Source organism: Felis catus, chromosome B4, assembly GCF_018350175.1.
Source record: "Felis catus isolate Fca126 chromosome B4, F.catus_Fca126_mat1.0, whole genome shotgun sequence".
NCBI lineage: Eukaryota > Metazoa > Chordata > Mammalia > Carnivora > Felidae > Felis > Felis catus.
The window spans coordinates 134,009,699-134,027,396 of NC_058374.1; the positions used below are offsets into that span (position 1 = coordinate 134,009,699).

Here is a 17,698-nt window from a genome sequence, read left to right on the forward strand (position 1 = left end):
AACAAGCAGGAATTATAGAGGGTTGCACAGTCCAATAATGCAAAAAAGGCAAACTAAGACTACATGCCCAATTTAGCAGTGACAGTGGGTGTTTGGCTTCAATGCATTTCCTATTTCTTCTCTGTTCTCTTTTGAGAAGATCTACTCCCAGCAAAAACTCTCCACATTGTGCCTTTAAAAAGTCATATTGTTGGGGCTCCTAGTTGGCTCAGTTGGTAAAGCATGTAACGCTTGATCCTGGGGTTGTAAATTCGAGCTCCATAATGGGTGTAGAGATTACTTAAAAAAAATAATAAAATCTTTTTTAAAAAGTCATATTGTTTATTGGAAAGAATTGTAATGATTCTAAAGTACTAAAGCAAGCCCACTCCGGTTCTCTCAGATTAGAGAATGCTTGAGGCTATGACTCATTTATGAACGCCTCTCTGTTAATGAGGAAACAGCACTGATGAGCAGTATTTAAAGTCAGTGGAAAAGGACAAGGGTAGATCCCTAACAAAACAGATATTCTTACGTTACTAGAAAAATTTGTTTGTTTCCTGACACCAAATGAAAAGAATATGATGCCTAGAAAAGTTACTCACCTTGAAGTCGAAGTCGAGCTGTATCCAAGGGAAAGAATACTGTCATTGCTGTCACACTTCCCTGAAAAATTTGAAAAGACTTTAGCCATTATAGTTTCACAAAAATAAAGAGCCACAACTTTTAAATGAACAAAAGTTCATTATTAACCGGGGGTCAAATCAGATTTCCAGTGAACAGACATATACAATATTGGGATTATTTCTGTTCAAGTTCTAAAGTTACACACTTAAACACAAGTATTTCATTTTCCAGAAGAAATCTTTTTCTCTCTCATACTGAAAAAGAAAATGAAGTGGGTCCCTGAAGAGAAAAACATAGAGGTTTGCAACCCAGGACACACATAAAAAATAGCAGATAAATTGATTTTTTTAACCTTTTATAGATCAGTTGGTGTTCCTATTCTCTGATAACCTTACAAGCCAAAATATCTAGTGATAAAACAGATAAATACTTCTAGTCTCTTTGCTTAGTCAATATATTTACCACAAAGTAAAAGAGGTATAAAAATCATATTGTTCTTTACAATAGCTTTGTTTACTTGTGTTTGAAATAAAATAGGGACAATCTCAGCTCAATATTCTATAAATAATTCATCCAGGGTAACACAATGATAAAAATTATCTGGGAAAGAAGCCAGCAACCGGTCTTTCCATTCATAAAACTTTATGACAGATAAAAACCACAAGCATATAGTTAGGGAAGAAATTATACAGATGAAATCTCCAGGTGGGTTTATGGTTCTCAACCTAGATGGAGGCCCACTGGTATATATTCTCAGGCAGAGTATCAAGTTTTGAGCTACTGATCTAATAATGGTTATGTACAATATTTTAATCATGGTAACAACTGGAAATTAGGTCAACTTTATAGATAAGAAGAAACATTTGCCAGATCGCTTAGCTATTTAAATAGGTCAGCCTGTTTGACAAGGGAGAGCACTGTATTGTCCTATTAGAATGCTTCAAACCTCAGATTGAATGTTACTACCCCCTGCCTATCAGGTTACATTACAATATGTTGTTCATGCTCTGTGTTCCCACGGCACTTGTTTATATGTCTCCTCTACAGGATTATAAGACTATTCACTCTATCTCTTTGTATAACATAGATTAATGAAATATTTATTCAACTTACCCTTCAGTTATTTATGCTTTTTTGATGACTCCAATATAAATGTTCTTTTCTAGTAAGGACTAGGGAATATTTGATGTCCCAAGGAACACTGGACCTACAAAGGCTTATAGTCTACAGAGATGCTTCTGGCATCCTTGCTCACGTTACAGGCAATTTCCAAGAAAAATGAGGACTGCAAAGCTGGACAATGCTTACTAAGGTTATTAAGGCTGTGGCATTTTTTTTCCTATTGCATAGTACTACGTGTCCATGCCGGTATTGCATAAACGGGGCATTTCAGGCAGAAAAATCCTGTCTGGAAACTTTTTCAAACAATTGGGACATCTCCATTCCTCTTCCTTGCCAGCTTTAAACACACACCCAAAGTTCCTAACTTAGAAACCCCTGCCTACCTACCTTGAAATCTTAAAGGGAAGTACATCTTACACCAAGATAAAGAGAACAGCCAGTCCAAAGAGCTCAATGGTCTATTACCTCCTCAGGAACTAACATAAAAAGTTCAAATCTAGTAAAACGAGTCAAATTTAGTAAAACTAAAAAAACTTTTTAAAATTTATTAGTACTGGAATTGTTTCTCGGCCTTTTGACTAAGATCAAGTGTAAAATTTATTAGTAGTGGAAAGACTAGATCAAGATAGTGAACTGAAAACCCAGCATTGCCTCCTCCCTCATTCCAATCACTAATAATCACAGAAAAGGCTTATATATGAAAGTATTGTATAGAAAAACAAAGAAGGGTCTATTGGTGGACCAGAAATTAAAAGGATAGCAGTGAGGCTATTTTGAAAGAACTCACAGACAAAATGCACAGGAGATAGGTGTGGTAAGCAGAATAACAGTCCCCTGAAAGATGTCCATGGCCTAATCCTCAGCACCTGTGAACACATTGTACTACATGGCAGGTTGCTGATCACCGACTTTAAAATAGGGAGATTATTCTGGATTATGTGAGTGGGTCCAATGTAATCACAAGGGTCCTTAAAAGTAGAAGGAGCTAGAAGAATACGTGGGAGTAAGGCAATGTGCATGTTCAACCACTACTGATGGCTTTTAGACAAAGGGGCCACTAGTCAAGGAATACAAGTGTCTCTAGAAGCCAGAAAAGGCAAGGAAATGGATTCTCCCCTACAGCCTCCATTAAAGAACACAGCCCTGCTGACACCTTTGATTCTAGCTCAGTGAGACCTGCATCAGACCTCTGACCTATGGACCTACAGATATAAAATCTGTGTTGTTTTAAACCACTTAATCTGGGGTAATTTGTTACAGCAGCAATAGAACTCTAATACAACAGGATTACTACAAATGGTGAGAATGAGCACTGGGAAGCAGAAGGGAGCTCTGGGGTGACTTTCTGGTTGATTAGTTGGGTACCCTAACAACTGAAGTCAGGTGTCTCAGTCTCAGGTGGTTTATCTGTCAGGAACACTCAGTCAGAATGGGGGAAACTAGGAAAAACTCTTGAGACCAGAAAGCTTGCCGTTGTATACCCTGCAGGAAGACAATGCCACCTTTTCATCACATTCCCCTGGAGGCCAGCAGCAGTAAACATGCATAGGCAGGGGGGAGGAGTGTGGAATGGGGAGGAAATGAAAAGCTTACCAGTTTTACCTATTTAAGGAGAAGACACAGACACAGACACACACATTTATTCCAGGTTTTGTTATTCTAAGTTTAAATGTGAGAGTTAAAAATTTAAGGGTAAAATGAGGGCTTCCATTTCCAGCAATATGGTGGTCTAGACAACATGGTGCAAAATACCTAGTACTGTTACATAACATAAAAAAAATATAACAAACATCCTTTAAATGCTTAGCTGAGCTCACAAGAAAGTAAGGGAAATCAACTGGAGGCAGAAAGAAGAGTAGAAACCCTCAGAATTAAGCAGATGCTGGCTTTGGTCGCCTAAGAATTTTTTGCCAGTCTAATTGATCAAGTGGCTTCATTACCACTTTTAAATTGAAGTGGAATTCACATAACATATATTAACCATTTAAAAGTATGCCATTCAGGGCGCCTGGATGGCTTGGTTGAGCGTCCGACTTCAGCTCAGGTCATGATTTCATGGTTGGTGAGTTGGAGCCCCATATCGGGCTTGCTGCTGTCAGCACAGAGCCTGCTTTGGATCCTCTGTCTCCCTCTTTCTGCCCCCTTCTGCTCGTGGTCTCACAAAACACACACACACACACACACACACACACACACACACACACACACACACAACAAAGAAACACTAAAACAAAAAAACAAACAAAAAAAACATTTAAAAGTATACTAGTGACATTTAGTATATTCACAATGCCGTGCAACCACGACCTCTATCAAATTCCAAAATATTTTCATCACCTCAAAAGAAAAGCAGGCATGTTCTATTTCCCCCTCCACTCAGGCCTGACTCTGATATTTCATATAAAAACACTCATGCAAAATGTGACCTCTTGTGTATGACTTTTTTCACATAGCATGATGTTTTCAAGGTTTATCCACTTTGGAGCATGTAACAGTACTTCATTCCTTTCTATGGCCAAGTAATATTCGATTGTGTATATATACTACGTTGTGTTTATTCAAAACGTTTTGGAATGATAGACGTAGGAATTGCACAACACTGTGAATGTACTAAGTACTGCTGAAATGTACACTTTAAAGTTTGTTTTTTAGTAATCTCCACACCCGATATTGGGCTTGAATTTAGGACCTCGAGATCAAGAGTTGCATGCTCTTTGGACTGAGCCAGATGGGTGGCCCTGAACTGTACACTTTAAAATGGTTCATTTTATATTATGTGAATTATACAATCAAAAACAAAAACACTTAATCCTCGCAACAACCTGATGAGATATGTACTAGTATTCTCTCCATTTTACACGAGGAAAAAAAAAACACCAAGAAGTTTTATAACTTTTCCTAAAGTTATACACTTTGTAAGTGGCAGAATCTGTGTCTGAACATTGACGGCCTGGCTCCAGAGTTCACGCTCTTAACCACTGTTGTAATTAATACTTGAAAAAAATTTTACTAATATACTACTAAAAATTACTGGAAAAGAAAAAAAAGGGGGCTAGTATGGGACCTATTTTAGGTGTCAAATCTTTTTTTGTGTACCAGTCTGGAAACTCAGCATAGAGCCTGGTATAGCATAAGCCCTGAACTTGTTAATTCATGTATGACTGTATGCACCTATAAATAAACCGAACATCCATGAGAAAATGTATTCAAAATGCTAAAGGTAAATCTGGAACACAGCTATTCTGTACATTGGGGATTTGCTATATTTGTCTCCTCACCAAGCAAACACACAGATGACTGCTTTCGTTTTCCTAAGCAGCTGCTACCTGAAGGACAATATTTATTATAGATGCGAGTCTTATGCCGAGCTATAAAAGCACATGACTTTTTAGAATTTGCATTAAATTCCTCTTTCATAAATACTCAGTGGTTTTTTTCTCCCCTCCCTAGGACTGTCTGTTCACTGACATAAAATTAGAAGGCACAAAATACTGAGATGATAACCACGATGTACAATACTGTTGTGCCAGAGAGGCATAAAAATAAATCCATTATTTTGAGTCCCACAGAATTCTAACCATCTGAGTGGGAGTTCTACTGCTGAACATTAATTACGATTTAAAAGAATCCATTTCCAGAGAAACAACCTTCTGGTGTCTCACCAGGAGGAAATATTTTTAGTTACAACTTTCTACCATCCCTCTCTGGCATTTAACCATTAGATCTTGGGAAATAAATTAATTCCTACATGGCAGTGGCACCTGGATCACCTTGTGTGGAGTCCTGTCACCTGAGAACTGAGGAGTCTGAGCCAGGATGGTGAAGAGGTATGCCCAAAGCCCGAGTGACAGAGGCTGAGTCAGAACCCAGAGCTCTCGGACTCCTAGTTCCCCGTTCACGGTTCTATCTTATTCTCAATCTTTTTTCAGTCAAGACATAAATGATTTTTAACTTGACTCTTCTCTTCCGCTTATCAAAGTGAACACAATACGGGGTGCCTAAATGGCTCAGTCAGTTAAGCATCCGACTCGATTTCGGCTCAAGCCATGATCTCATGATTTCCAAGAGTGAGCCTTGCGTTGGGCTCTGCTGACAGCATGAAGCCTGCTTGGGATTTTCTCTCTCCGTCTCTCTGCCCTTACCCTGCTCGTGGTCACATGCATGCACACTCCCTCTCCCAAAAATAAATAAACTTCAAAAAAATAAATAAAAGTGTACACAACACAAACACACACAATCTGGGAAACTCACACACACAAAAACTTAACAGTGAATATGTGAGGAGAGGAAAGGAATTAAAGGTAACCCCATTTCCCTCATTGACCCTCCATGTAATTATTAACTTTTTTTTAACAATAAGCATGTGTTAGTTTTAGCTAACACATATTTAGTTTAGGCAAATATATATTTTTAAAGATATCAGAATACAAGAGAATATAGCCAGGAATTCTCTAAGTATGGTCTGGGGCTCCTTGGAAGTCCTCAAACACTTTGTAGCGGTCCACAGGATTAAAAGTATTTTCATAGGAACACTATGACATTATTTGCCTTTTCATTCTCATTTGCTCACAGCATGTAGTGAAGTTTTCTAGAGGGTATAGGCTATGTGATATTGTAAGAGACTGAATGCAGAAGCGGATACAAGGAACCAGCTATCTTCTCTTAGGTCAAACATTAGAAAGGTTTGCAAAAATATATAATAATAATGTTGCTATTTTTACTATTTTGGGGAAAATGATTTTTTTAATGTTATATATGTTAACATGTAACAGGTTTAATATTGTTAATAAAGAAATACCTAATGACTTCTCAATTTTAATTTCTAATAAATATTGATAGTTACAACCACATAAACAAAAGCTCTTCAGAGTCTGCAATAATTTTTAAGAGTATAAAAAGTCTGAGACCGGGGCGCCTGGGTGGCTCAGTCGGTTGAGCGTCTGACTTCAGCCCAGGTCATGATCTCGCGGTCCGTGGGTTTGAGCCCCGCATCGGGCTCTGTGCTGACAGCTCAGAGCCCGGAGCCTGTTTCAGATTCTGTGTCTCCCTCTCTCTCTGACCCTCCCCTGTTCATGCTCTGTCTCTCTCTGTCTCAAAAATAAATAAACATTAAAAAAAAATTTTAAAAAAAAGTTTGAGACCAAAAAGTTTGAGAACTGCTGTTACAAACATGCCGCTGAATATGATAACTGTACATTATGAACAATTATTTAACACATCACTTCTAATATCCCTTTCAACTGCATTATGCCATTGTGACATCAACTGAAAACATCAACTACCTTTGGGCTGGCCACTGTCCTCTCCAGGAAATTCTCTAAAAGGCAAGTAACTCTAGGGGGTGCCTGACTCTTGGTTTCAACTCAGGTCGTGATCTCACAGTTCATGGGATCAGGTTCTGTGCTGACAGCGCTGGGCCTGCTTAGAATTCTCTCTCTCCCCCCCTCTCTCTCAATAAAAAGTAAACATTAAAAAAAAAATAAAAGGCAAGTAACTCTAAGAAGAATATGTATAGCCTACAATTATCACCTTAGACCTAATCATTTATTAAAGGATTATTTTTTTTTTTAATGTTTATTTGAGAGAGAGACAGAGTAGGAGAGGGGCAGAGAGAGACATAGGGAGAAAAAGAATCCCAAGCAGGTTCCATGCTGTCAGTGCAGAGCCTGACATAAGGCTCCACCTTACAAATTGTGAGATCATGACCTGAGCCTAAATCAGGAGGCAGAGGCTTAACCAACTGAGCCACCCAGGCGCCCCTCTTTTCCGTTCTTTGGGTTAATTTTGATATAATTAAAATTTTTTAAAAATGTTTACTTATTTTTGAGAGAGAGAGAGAATGCAAGCAGGGGAGGAGCAGAGAGGGGGACAGAGGATCTGAAGAAGGCTCTGCACTGACAGCAGAGAGCCCAATGTGCGGCTCGAACTCACCACCCGTGAGATCATGATCTGAGCTGAAGTCAGATGCTCAACTGAGCCATCCAGGCACCCCTAAATTTGATATTTTTATCTAACTTCTTGAGACGGATGCCTAGTTGATTAATTTTAAGTCTTTCTTCTTTTCCAAACTTGATTTAAAGGCTATTCATTTCCAAGTGTTTTAGCTGTGTCTGATAGGTTTTTTTCTTTATGACTCAGTGGTTTCTAATATATTCACAGAAGTGCAATCATCACCACTAACTCCATTTTAATTATCCCAAAAGGAAACCTGTACCCATTAGCAAATACTCTCCATTCTCTCCTTCTCCCACACCCTGGCAACCACTAATCTATTTTCTGTCTCTATTTGCCTATTCTGGATAGTTCATATAAATGGAATCAAATAATGCATGATCTTTTGTGACTAGCTTCTTTCAAGGCTCATCCATGTTGTAGAATCAGAACTGCATTTTGTGTCATGGCTGAAAAATATTCTGTTGTATGGACACATCACATTTTGTTTACCCATTCATCAAGTTGATGCATTTGAGTTGCTTCCACTTTTCTGCTTTATGAATAATGTTGCAATAAACATTTGGGTACAAATTTTTTGAATATAGGTTTTCAATTCTCTAGAAGTAGAACTGCTGGGTCATCTGGTAACTTTAACATTTTGAGGAACTACCAAATTATTTTCCAGTGCTGCACAATTTTAAATTCTCACCAGTAAAATATGAGGTCTCCAACTTCCCCATAAATTTGCAATACTTGTTATTATCTGTCCGTTTGATTATGGCCATCCTGGTGGGTGTGAAATGGTATCTCATTGTTGTTTTGATTTGCATTCCCCTGATAATTAATGCTGCCAAGCATCTTTTCACGTATAGTGGTCACTTGTATATCTTTATTGGAGAAATGGCTATTCAAATCCTTTGTCTATCTTTTAATTGGAGTATTTGCCTATTACTGAGTTGTAGGCAGTCTTTATATATTCTGGATACTAGACCCTTAACAGATATAGGACTTATAAATATGTTCTCCTATTCTGTTGTCTTTACTTTCTTGATGAGGTCTTTTCTTTTTTTTTTTAACACTTTATTTTGTTTTCTGAGAGACAGAACGTAAGCAGGGGAGGGAACAGAATCCAAAACAGGCTCCAGGCTCTGAGCTGTTAGCACAGAGCCCGATGTGGGGCTCAAACCCACAAACGCAAGATCATGACCTGAGCCGAAGTTGGATGCTCAATCGACGCCCCTTGTGATGGGGTCTTTGAAGCACAAAAAGGTTTTAATTTGAATGAAGTGCAATACACATATATATATATTTATTTATTACTTGTGCTTTTGGTGTCATATCCAAGAAACCATTACATTAGGTCTGTGGTTTATTTTGACTTAATTTTTTTGTATGGTGTAAAGTAGGGGTCCAACTTCATTCTTCTGTGAGTGGATATCCAGTTGTGCCTGCAACATTTATTAAAGAGACTACTCATTGATTTATCTTGACATTCTTGCCAAAACTCAAATGAACAAAAATTGAGGGTTTCTTTCTGAGACTCCCAATTCTATTCCATTGATCTATCTACCCTTATGCCAGTACCACACTATTTATTGTTTACTGTAGCTCTGTATTAGGTTTTGAAATTGGGAAATATGAATCCTTCAACTTTGTTCTTTTTCAAGATTATTTTGACTCTTCTGGATTCTTTGCATTTTCATATGAATTTTAGGACCAGCTTATCAATTTCTACAAAAAGCAAATTGGAATTTTGATAGGGATTGTACTGAATTGTAGATTCTTTGGGGGACTATTGCCATCTTTATATTGTCTTCCAATCAATGAACATGGGATGTCTTCCCATTTATTCAAGTCTTTAATGTTTTTCAATGATAGTTTATATTCTTCAGTGTACCAAGTTTCAATATGCACTATCTGCACTATCAGTTCTAAATATTTTCTTATTTCCATTGATTTCTTCTCTAATCCATAGATCTTTCAGAAATGTGTTTAATTTCCAAACATATATGCTTTTTGTTTTAAGTTACCTTTTTGTTGTTGGTTGCTACTTACTGCACTGTGGTTTAATAACTCATTCTGTACTATTTCAACCCTAAGTTTTGTTTTACAACCAAGTAAATGGTCAGTTTTGATAACTTTTTCATGTTTGGCTTAAACAGGTCAAGTTTGTTAAATACATTATTCAATCCTTTATATTTTTATAGCCCTCCTCACTTGTTTTATCAATTACTGAGAGATATATTAATATCTTCCATTTTGATGATGGATTGGTATATTCTTAAATTTTTGCTTTAAACATTTTGAGACTATTAGATGAACACAAACTTAAAACTGCTTTATTTTGCTGACATACTGAGTTTTCTCAATGATATAGCCACTGCTATAAAGTCTATTTTGTCCGATGTTAATAGCTCTCATTTGGTTAGTATTTGTCTGATAGGTCTTTTCTTATATTTTTGCTTTCAAACTTTCTGCATCTTTTTTTTTCTAAACATATCTTTTATAAATTGCATTTTTCTCTTTTAAAAACCAATCTAGTACATTCTCTTTTAACCAAAGCATTGAGTTCATTGACATTTATTTGGATTTAAAGCTGGCATCTTAGGGGTACCTGGGTGGCTCAGTGGGTTAAGCATCTGACTCTTGGGTTCAGCTCAGATAATGATCCCACGGTTCATTGAGATAGAGCCCTGCAATGGGCTCTGTGCTGACATAGAGGAGCCTGCTTGGGATTCTCTCTCTCCCCCTTTCTCTCTCTGCCCCTCCGCACTCTCTTCCAAAATAAATAAATAAACAAACAAACTAACTAACTAACTTAAAAACAAATAAAGCTGTTGGGGCACCTGGGTGGCTCAGTCAGTTAAGTGTCCAACTTCAGCTCAGGTCATGATCTCACAGTTCGTGAGTTCAAGCCCCGCATCGGGCTCTGTGCTGACAGCTCAGAGCCTGGAGCCTGCTTCAGATTCTGTGTCTCCCTCTCTCTCTGCCCCTTTCCCACTCGTGTTCTGTCTCTCTCTCTCTCAAAAATTAAAAATTAAAAAAAAAACCATTAAAAAATAATAAAGCTGCCATCTTATTTTGTGTTCTCTGTTGCTTTTCCTGCCCTTTCCTGCTTTCTTATTTGACTAGAGGTTTTTTGGGTTTTTTTCTTTTTACTTAATTTCTTCCCTCTGGAGAGGTATGTGTGTGTATAAAATTTTACAAGCTATCCAGTTATTACAACACAAAAAATTCCTAACTTATCAATGCTAAAAACATTTAATATGATTATCCTCCTCCCAAACAATAGACATTTAATTCCATTTATTCCCACCCACCTTCCTATTGTTATCTACTTTAATTCTAACTTCTTTTGTTTCTTTTTTAACGTCCACCAAACAATGAGTTGATCTGTTTTATCATTTAAAGTTGTTCAGATTTAGACACATGCAATATTTTACCACTTTTTCTACTCTTCGTCCCTTCTTCCATCTCATACTTTTCATCTAGCATCACCTGCCTTGTGCATGAATAACATCCTTTAGAATTTCTTCTCGTGAGGATCTTGCTAGTGGCAAAGTGTTTTTGATGGTCTCAAAATGTCTCTATTTCACGTATGTTTTATTTATTCATGTTTTTTAATGTTTATTTATTTCGAGACGGAGAGACAGAGCATGAGTGAGGGAGGGGCAGAGAGAGAGGAAGACACAGAATCCTAAGCAGGCTCTAGGCTCTGAGCTGTCAGCACAGAGCCCAATGCGGGGCTCAAACTTGTCAACTGCGAGATCATGACCTGAGCTGAAGCTGGACGTTCAACCAACTGAACCACCCAGGCGCCCCCATTTCACATACGTTTTAAAGATTTTCACTGGATATAGCATTCTAGGGCGATATCATGTTCTCTCAGCAAAGTGAAGAAAACACTCCACAGTTTTCTGATTACAATCGCTGCAAATGAGAATCAGGGGTCAGCTATCGCTAATTCTATCTTCAGTTGTGTCTAATATATTGATAAGCCTGTTTTTATTTATTGATAAGCCTAGTACTCAACTTCAATTATCAATTTACAGCTATGCACTAATTATCTTACCTTTAAATTTTTATTTGATCAAAACAAAAGCATGCACATAGTTTTAAAAAATCATGTAATACAAATGGCAAAATACAGTAGTTCCTCCCCACTCTTCTCCATTTTACCCAATCTTCCTCCCCACAGGCAATTATTTTAGCATCTTTTAGGTGTTTCTTTTGAAATCTAAATATCTCCACATAATTAAAAAGTATCCCAATATCTTTTGATTCATCAATTTCAGACATTATTTATCTCATATTATAGACAGTGAGAATTTAGCTCTGTTCTACTACCCTCTTCATGTCCCATCCTTCTAAGAACTGTGATTTTGCTTAAATAAGTATTCAGCGTTCCCACGACTATCATGCTTCCACTCTCAAATTTCAGTTATTTTACTTTTCATTTCTAGATATTCTATTTGGTTAACTTTCAAGTATGCTTAGCCAATCTTAGTTTCTTGTACCCTCACACATATTTGGTAGTCTTTCTTTCTCTTATACATACTAAATAGCTTAAGATTGTGACTGAAAATTCCATTTTCCGGTTGTTGTTGCTGTCTGCTATGTTTTTGTTCACAATGCCTTGTTTCTCTGTGAGTTTAGTTTGAACTGCTCATTTCCCTGACAATTTTATTTTGGGGCATTCTTTTAAACATCATAATGTGCTTCTGGAAAGGATTTCTGCAAGGCACTTTGGGGTCCCACACACCTCAATCATTTCAAGTTCAATTACTGGCTTCAGGTTTTCAAATCATCCAAGTAGTGAGAATTCAGGCTGCAACCTAAGAGGGAAATTTCAGTGGTGATTTCCCTACTCAAAACAGTGCCAAGACTGGAGACAGCTGATATTCCTGGGGAGGAGTAAGATTATTTTCCATTCATGTCTACAGCAGATTCCATTGGGATTCCAGGTTTACTGGGTGATCTGCTACTGGACTTCCTGTCTACAGGCAGATTGGGTTCCTTCTCTTCTCTGTATCTCTGAAAGCTACAAATGTAAAGCTCATGTTTACCTGCTTAATCACTTCTTGCAAGGTAAATGTTCTCTTTCCCTCTAGGTCCTGCCTTCACTCACTCTCTAGTCTGAGAATTCCTTATCTTGTCACCTTATTAATGCTTTCATGTTGTCTTAAGAAATATTTTATAGGGGCGCCTGGGTGGCGCAGTCGGTTAAGCGTCCGACTTCAGCCAGGTCATGATCTCGCGGTCCGTGAGTTCGAGCCCCGCGTCGGGCTCTGGGCCGATGGCTCAGAGCCTGGAGCCTGTTTCCGATTCTGTGTCTCCCTCTCTCTCTGCCCCTCCCCCGTTCATGCTCTGTCTCTCTCTGTCCCAAAAATAAATAAACGTTAAAAAAATATATATATATATATATTTTATACACAGGCACCTGGGTGGCTCAGTCGGTTGAGTGTCCGATTTCAGCTCAGGTCATGAACTCATGGTTTGTGAGTTCGAGCCCCACAACGGGCTCTGTGGTGACAGCTCAGAGCCTGGAGCCTGCTTTGGATTCTGTGTCTCCTTCCCTCTCTGCCCCTCCCCTGCTCATGCTCTATCTCTCAAAAATAAATAAATGTAAAAAAAAAAAATTTTTTTTTAAAGAAATATTTTACAGGTTTTTTTTTTTTTTTTAATTATAAAGGGAAGTTTTCAGGAGATGCTTTGATTAGTTCCTTAGTTAGAAACCAAAATCTCATTTTAAGTATTTTACAATTTTACATTTTACAATGTATTTTAAGTATTTTTTAAGTATTTTACAATTTTACATTTTAAGCAATTTACAATTGCTAGTCTTGGCAAATAAATATTTTTAAATCTTTGTGAATGTGTTTATTCCTTTGCTGTTTATTCAATTTTGTTCTTATTTCATGATAAAATTGTGTAAGGGCAGGTTGGTAACATATTCACATTTCAAATCTATTACTACATAACAGCACTCATAGCATAACACCACTCTTAACATGTTCCCTGGACATTTAACAAGTGAACTGAGAAACGTATTTCTACTTAATACCCACCTCCAAAAATTTATAAAATTTAGTACAGTAATACTAAAGAAAATCAAATGGACATTAAATAGTACCATTTTACCCTGTATATAAAAATCAGGAAAATGACAAAATCAAGAAGGAAAAAAGCCAGAAATCTAAATTTAGACCTTTACTACACAGGTATCTCATTAAAATACATGCCAAAGGCCTTTTAGGGGGCCATCCAAGTAACCAACCACAAGAGCTCTCAACCTGAAAGACCAGACCACAAATACAACCAGTAAAAAGATGGAGGAGGGGCACCCGAGTGGCTCAGTCAGTTAAGTATCAGACTCCGGCTCAGGTCATGATATCATGGTTTGTTGAGTTCAAGCCCTGCGTCAGGCTCTGTGCTTACAGTGCAGAGCCTGCTTGGATTCTCTCTCTCTCTCTCTCTCTCTCTCTCTCTCTCTCTCTCTCTCTCTCTCTCTCCCTCTCCCTCTCCCTCTCCCTCTCCCTCTCCCTCTCTCTCTTCCCCTCTCCCACTTGTGCGCGCGCGCGCGCTCTCTCTCTCTCTCTCTCTCTCAAAATAAACAAACTTAAAAAAATGGAGAAGGGATATCTGCCAGAAGATCTAAAAGAATAGTATTTTCTGATTTATTGGATACGGATTGTAAGAGAGAAGGGAAAGTCATAAGAAATGAAGATACCATTGACAGAATTAGGAAAGTTATTTGAGGGATATAGTTTTAAGAAATTACTAGTTCAATCTTGGACACAGTGACTTTCAGATGACAATGAATTAACTACTCTCTCACCTGATGCTTCTAATGCTATTGTGCATCCTGTGTACAAAATTCTATTACACAGCAATCACTGTACTGTATTTAGTTGTTAATGAGTTTGTCTTTCTTATTAGACTATGGGCACCTCAAGGGCAGGAACTTAACAATTATTAATGACTAAATAGCAAAAAAAAAAAAAAAAAAGTCTTTAGGCAGTTGGTAATAGCATACTACAGCTTAAGGACACAGATCATAGCTTGAGATAAAAATGGCAAACCAAGTCACATACACCAGTTTCAGCACCTGGATTCCTTAATAATGTATCAGCATCTACATTTCAGGTTACACATCCAAAATATAGTGGTTTATTCATTTATTGACCTGTAAAAGGTCAATAAACATTCAAAGTCTATTTTTTTATTTGGCCAACATAAACACACATGCCGTTGAGCTGAAACACCTACCACCACAAACAAGAGTCAGAATGAGACGATAGGGTAAACTTGGTCAAGATGTGGTCCCCTAAGCATGTGCAATCTTATGGGAATAACAGGGACACACACACATATAGAAGTAGAGCATCATGCCTTTAAAGGACAATAACGTTTAGGTTAGCTTACCAACCAAGTCACCAAATTCAACCATTTCCAAAATGTTAATTCACCCCTGAAGGATGAAAAATAGTCAAAAAATGCAATGCCAGTTCCAAAGTCAATTTCCAGAGAGGAGTCTAGAAATGGTGGTTGGGTCACAACACTACTGAAATCAGTGTACAGCATCCCCTGAGGGAGTACATGGCATTATTTGATAAAAGGGCTATTTTAGAAAGAAAAACAACTAAAATACATTTTCAGTGGTAGATCTCCAGCTAATGAAATCCCAAAGATTGAAAGCTACTCACTGTGGCTTTCATATTCAAAAATGTTATTTACCTATCAGAGTTAGTATGTCTTTCCCTTGATAAAGCAATCAAGCAAATTCTCATATCCATACACAGAGTTAAACAAAACTTTAACATACAAGTTTAACATACAAGTTAAACAAAAGGCCTAATAGATAATGAATGCACCTAAGCGTCTTATGGAAAAAAGCATGAGCTTTGGGATAAAACAAACCAATGTTCAGGTCCCAGTTATAGTACATACTATAAATAACTTCAAATCTCCATGCCTCAATTTCCTCATCTGTAATTTTAGGGCCAATACATAATTATCAAGGATTGCTGTGAGAAGTGAGAAATAATTAATAAAAAGCACCTAGCATCATACCAGGTACACATTGGGCACTCAACAAATGTTGGTTCCTATATCCTTTTTATAGCACCTTTTAGCACTAGAACTCAATATTAATCAGGACCCTAAAATTAGTAATGGTTACTTAAGTTCCTTCCAAAAGAACAACTGTAATTTTATTTATTAAAAAAAGAAAGAATAACTACTCTTTCAGAAGACACCTCAAGAAGGTAGGAGAGTGTACAGTATAAAATAATTACTAAAAAGTCCAACCAAGTAAGAATGAAAAAAGTCACCGTTAGGAAGTCAGTGATGGCCTCTGGAAGAGTAGTTCCAGTGGTTAGCCTGGATGAGTAGGAGAGGTAGTAAGTACAGAATATCCTTTAAGTAAACTTAGGAGAACCAGCAGCAGCTAAGAAAAAGGCAGTCTCTGGGAGCCTGGGTGGCTCCGTCGGTTAAACATCCTACTCTTGACTTTAGCTCAGGTCATGACCTCATGGTTCATTAAATCTCCACGCTGAAGTGCGGAGCCTGCTTGGGATTCTCTCTCTCTCCCTCTTTCTCTCCCTCTCCTGCTCACACACTTGTGTGCACATTCTCTCTCAAAATAAATAAATAAACTTAAAAAAAAAAAAAAGAAGGGGGTGCCTGGGTGGCTCAGTCAGTTAAGCGTCCAGTTCTTGATTTCAGCTCAGGTCGTGATCTCACAGTTCCTAAGATTGAGCCCTGCATGGGCTCTGTGCTGACCGCATGGAGCCTGCTTGGGATTCTCTCTCCCTCTCTTTCTGCACCTCCCTTGCTCGCTTGCTCTCTCTCTCAAAAAATAAACTAAAAAAAAAATTTTTTTTAAAGAAAAGAAAAAAAAGAAAAAGGCAAGTCTCCAGACCAGACTGGTATGACAGGACAGGGCTAACCATGTTTGAGGGCTGAAGGGAAGCAAACAATGGAGAGGTTAAAGCTATAGGAAAGAAGTGAAAATTAATGGAGTAAAGTCCTAACACATAATTGGGGATGGAGTAAGGGGGAAGGGTCAAGATCAAAGGTAGCAGAGACTGGATGTATCTGTTTTTCCTGAGGCCAGCAGAATATAGGACATATGGGTACAACTGCAATTGATTGTTTAATAAGACAAAATGGAAAGTGAGAAACCTCACCCCAAGAAGCCTCTATTTTATCTAGGGAATAAAAGGTGAGATTACCTGCTATAAGTGAAAGGACAGAGTTGGTCATATGAAGAGAGAACAAACTTCACTTGTATTTAATTTCTGAAACTGGGTACAAATACTATATTTATATTTACAAGAATATATCGGAAAAATAAATAAATTATGGCCTTACTACACTTCTCCAGATACTGCACTAGGTGCTCTACAAGTGTTACCACATTTACTTCTCTGGGAACCCCAGTAAGCTCAGAAAACTCAGGTTCAGAAGAAAACATAAATGACTCAAGATGACATTGATAATTTTTACTCCAAAACTTTTCAGCATCTATACCACATTTATTTAAAAAAATTAAGTTATAAACTACTGTATGTATGGCAATACAATTTCCTTTATTTAACCTTTTTCTGATTCAAGCATAAAGAAGCAAATTTAGAAAAATCATTTCCATAAAGATGGCATAAGAATCTTTAAGATTAGGAGAACTGAAATGAAATGACCCTGTTAGCTGAAAAGTTTATTAAGAGGGTCAGGAGGGATGAATAAACAGAGCACATAAGATTTTTAGGGCAGTGGAAGTACTCCATATGATACTCTCATGCTGGTTTCATGTCATCAGACATTTGTCAAACCCACAGAATGTACATCAAGAGTGAATATACACTAATATGCACTATGGACTTTGGGTGACAATGATGTGTCAGTGCAGGTTTATCAACTGTAACAAATGTCCACTCCAGGGGGGGGATGTTAATAATAGGGGAGGCCATGCATGGGTGAAGGCTATGGGTATATGGGAAATCTCTGTATCTTCTTCTCCATTTTGCTGTGAACC

General features: G+C 37.6%; 1 protein-coding gene across 2 annotated transcripts in view; it reads right to left on the bottom strand.

Moving 5' to 3' along the window:
• Positions 1-17,698, bottom strand: part of SLC25A17 (solute carrier family 25 member 17) — a 46,895-nt gene that overhangs the window by 20,647 nt on the left and 8,550 nt on the right. For both annotated transcript variants that reach the window (XM_019835635.3, XM_003989284.6), the window contains exon 2: positions 585-645. In XM_019835635.3, the coding sequence (XP_019691194.1) occupies positions 585-645 (61 nt within the window). The remainder of the gene's footprint in view (positions 1-584; positions 646-17,698) is intronic.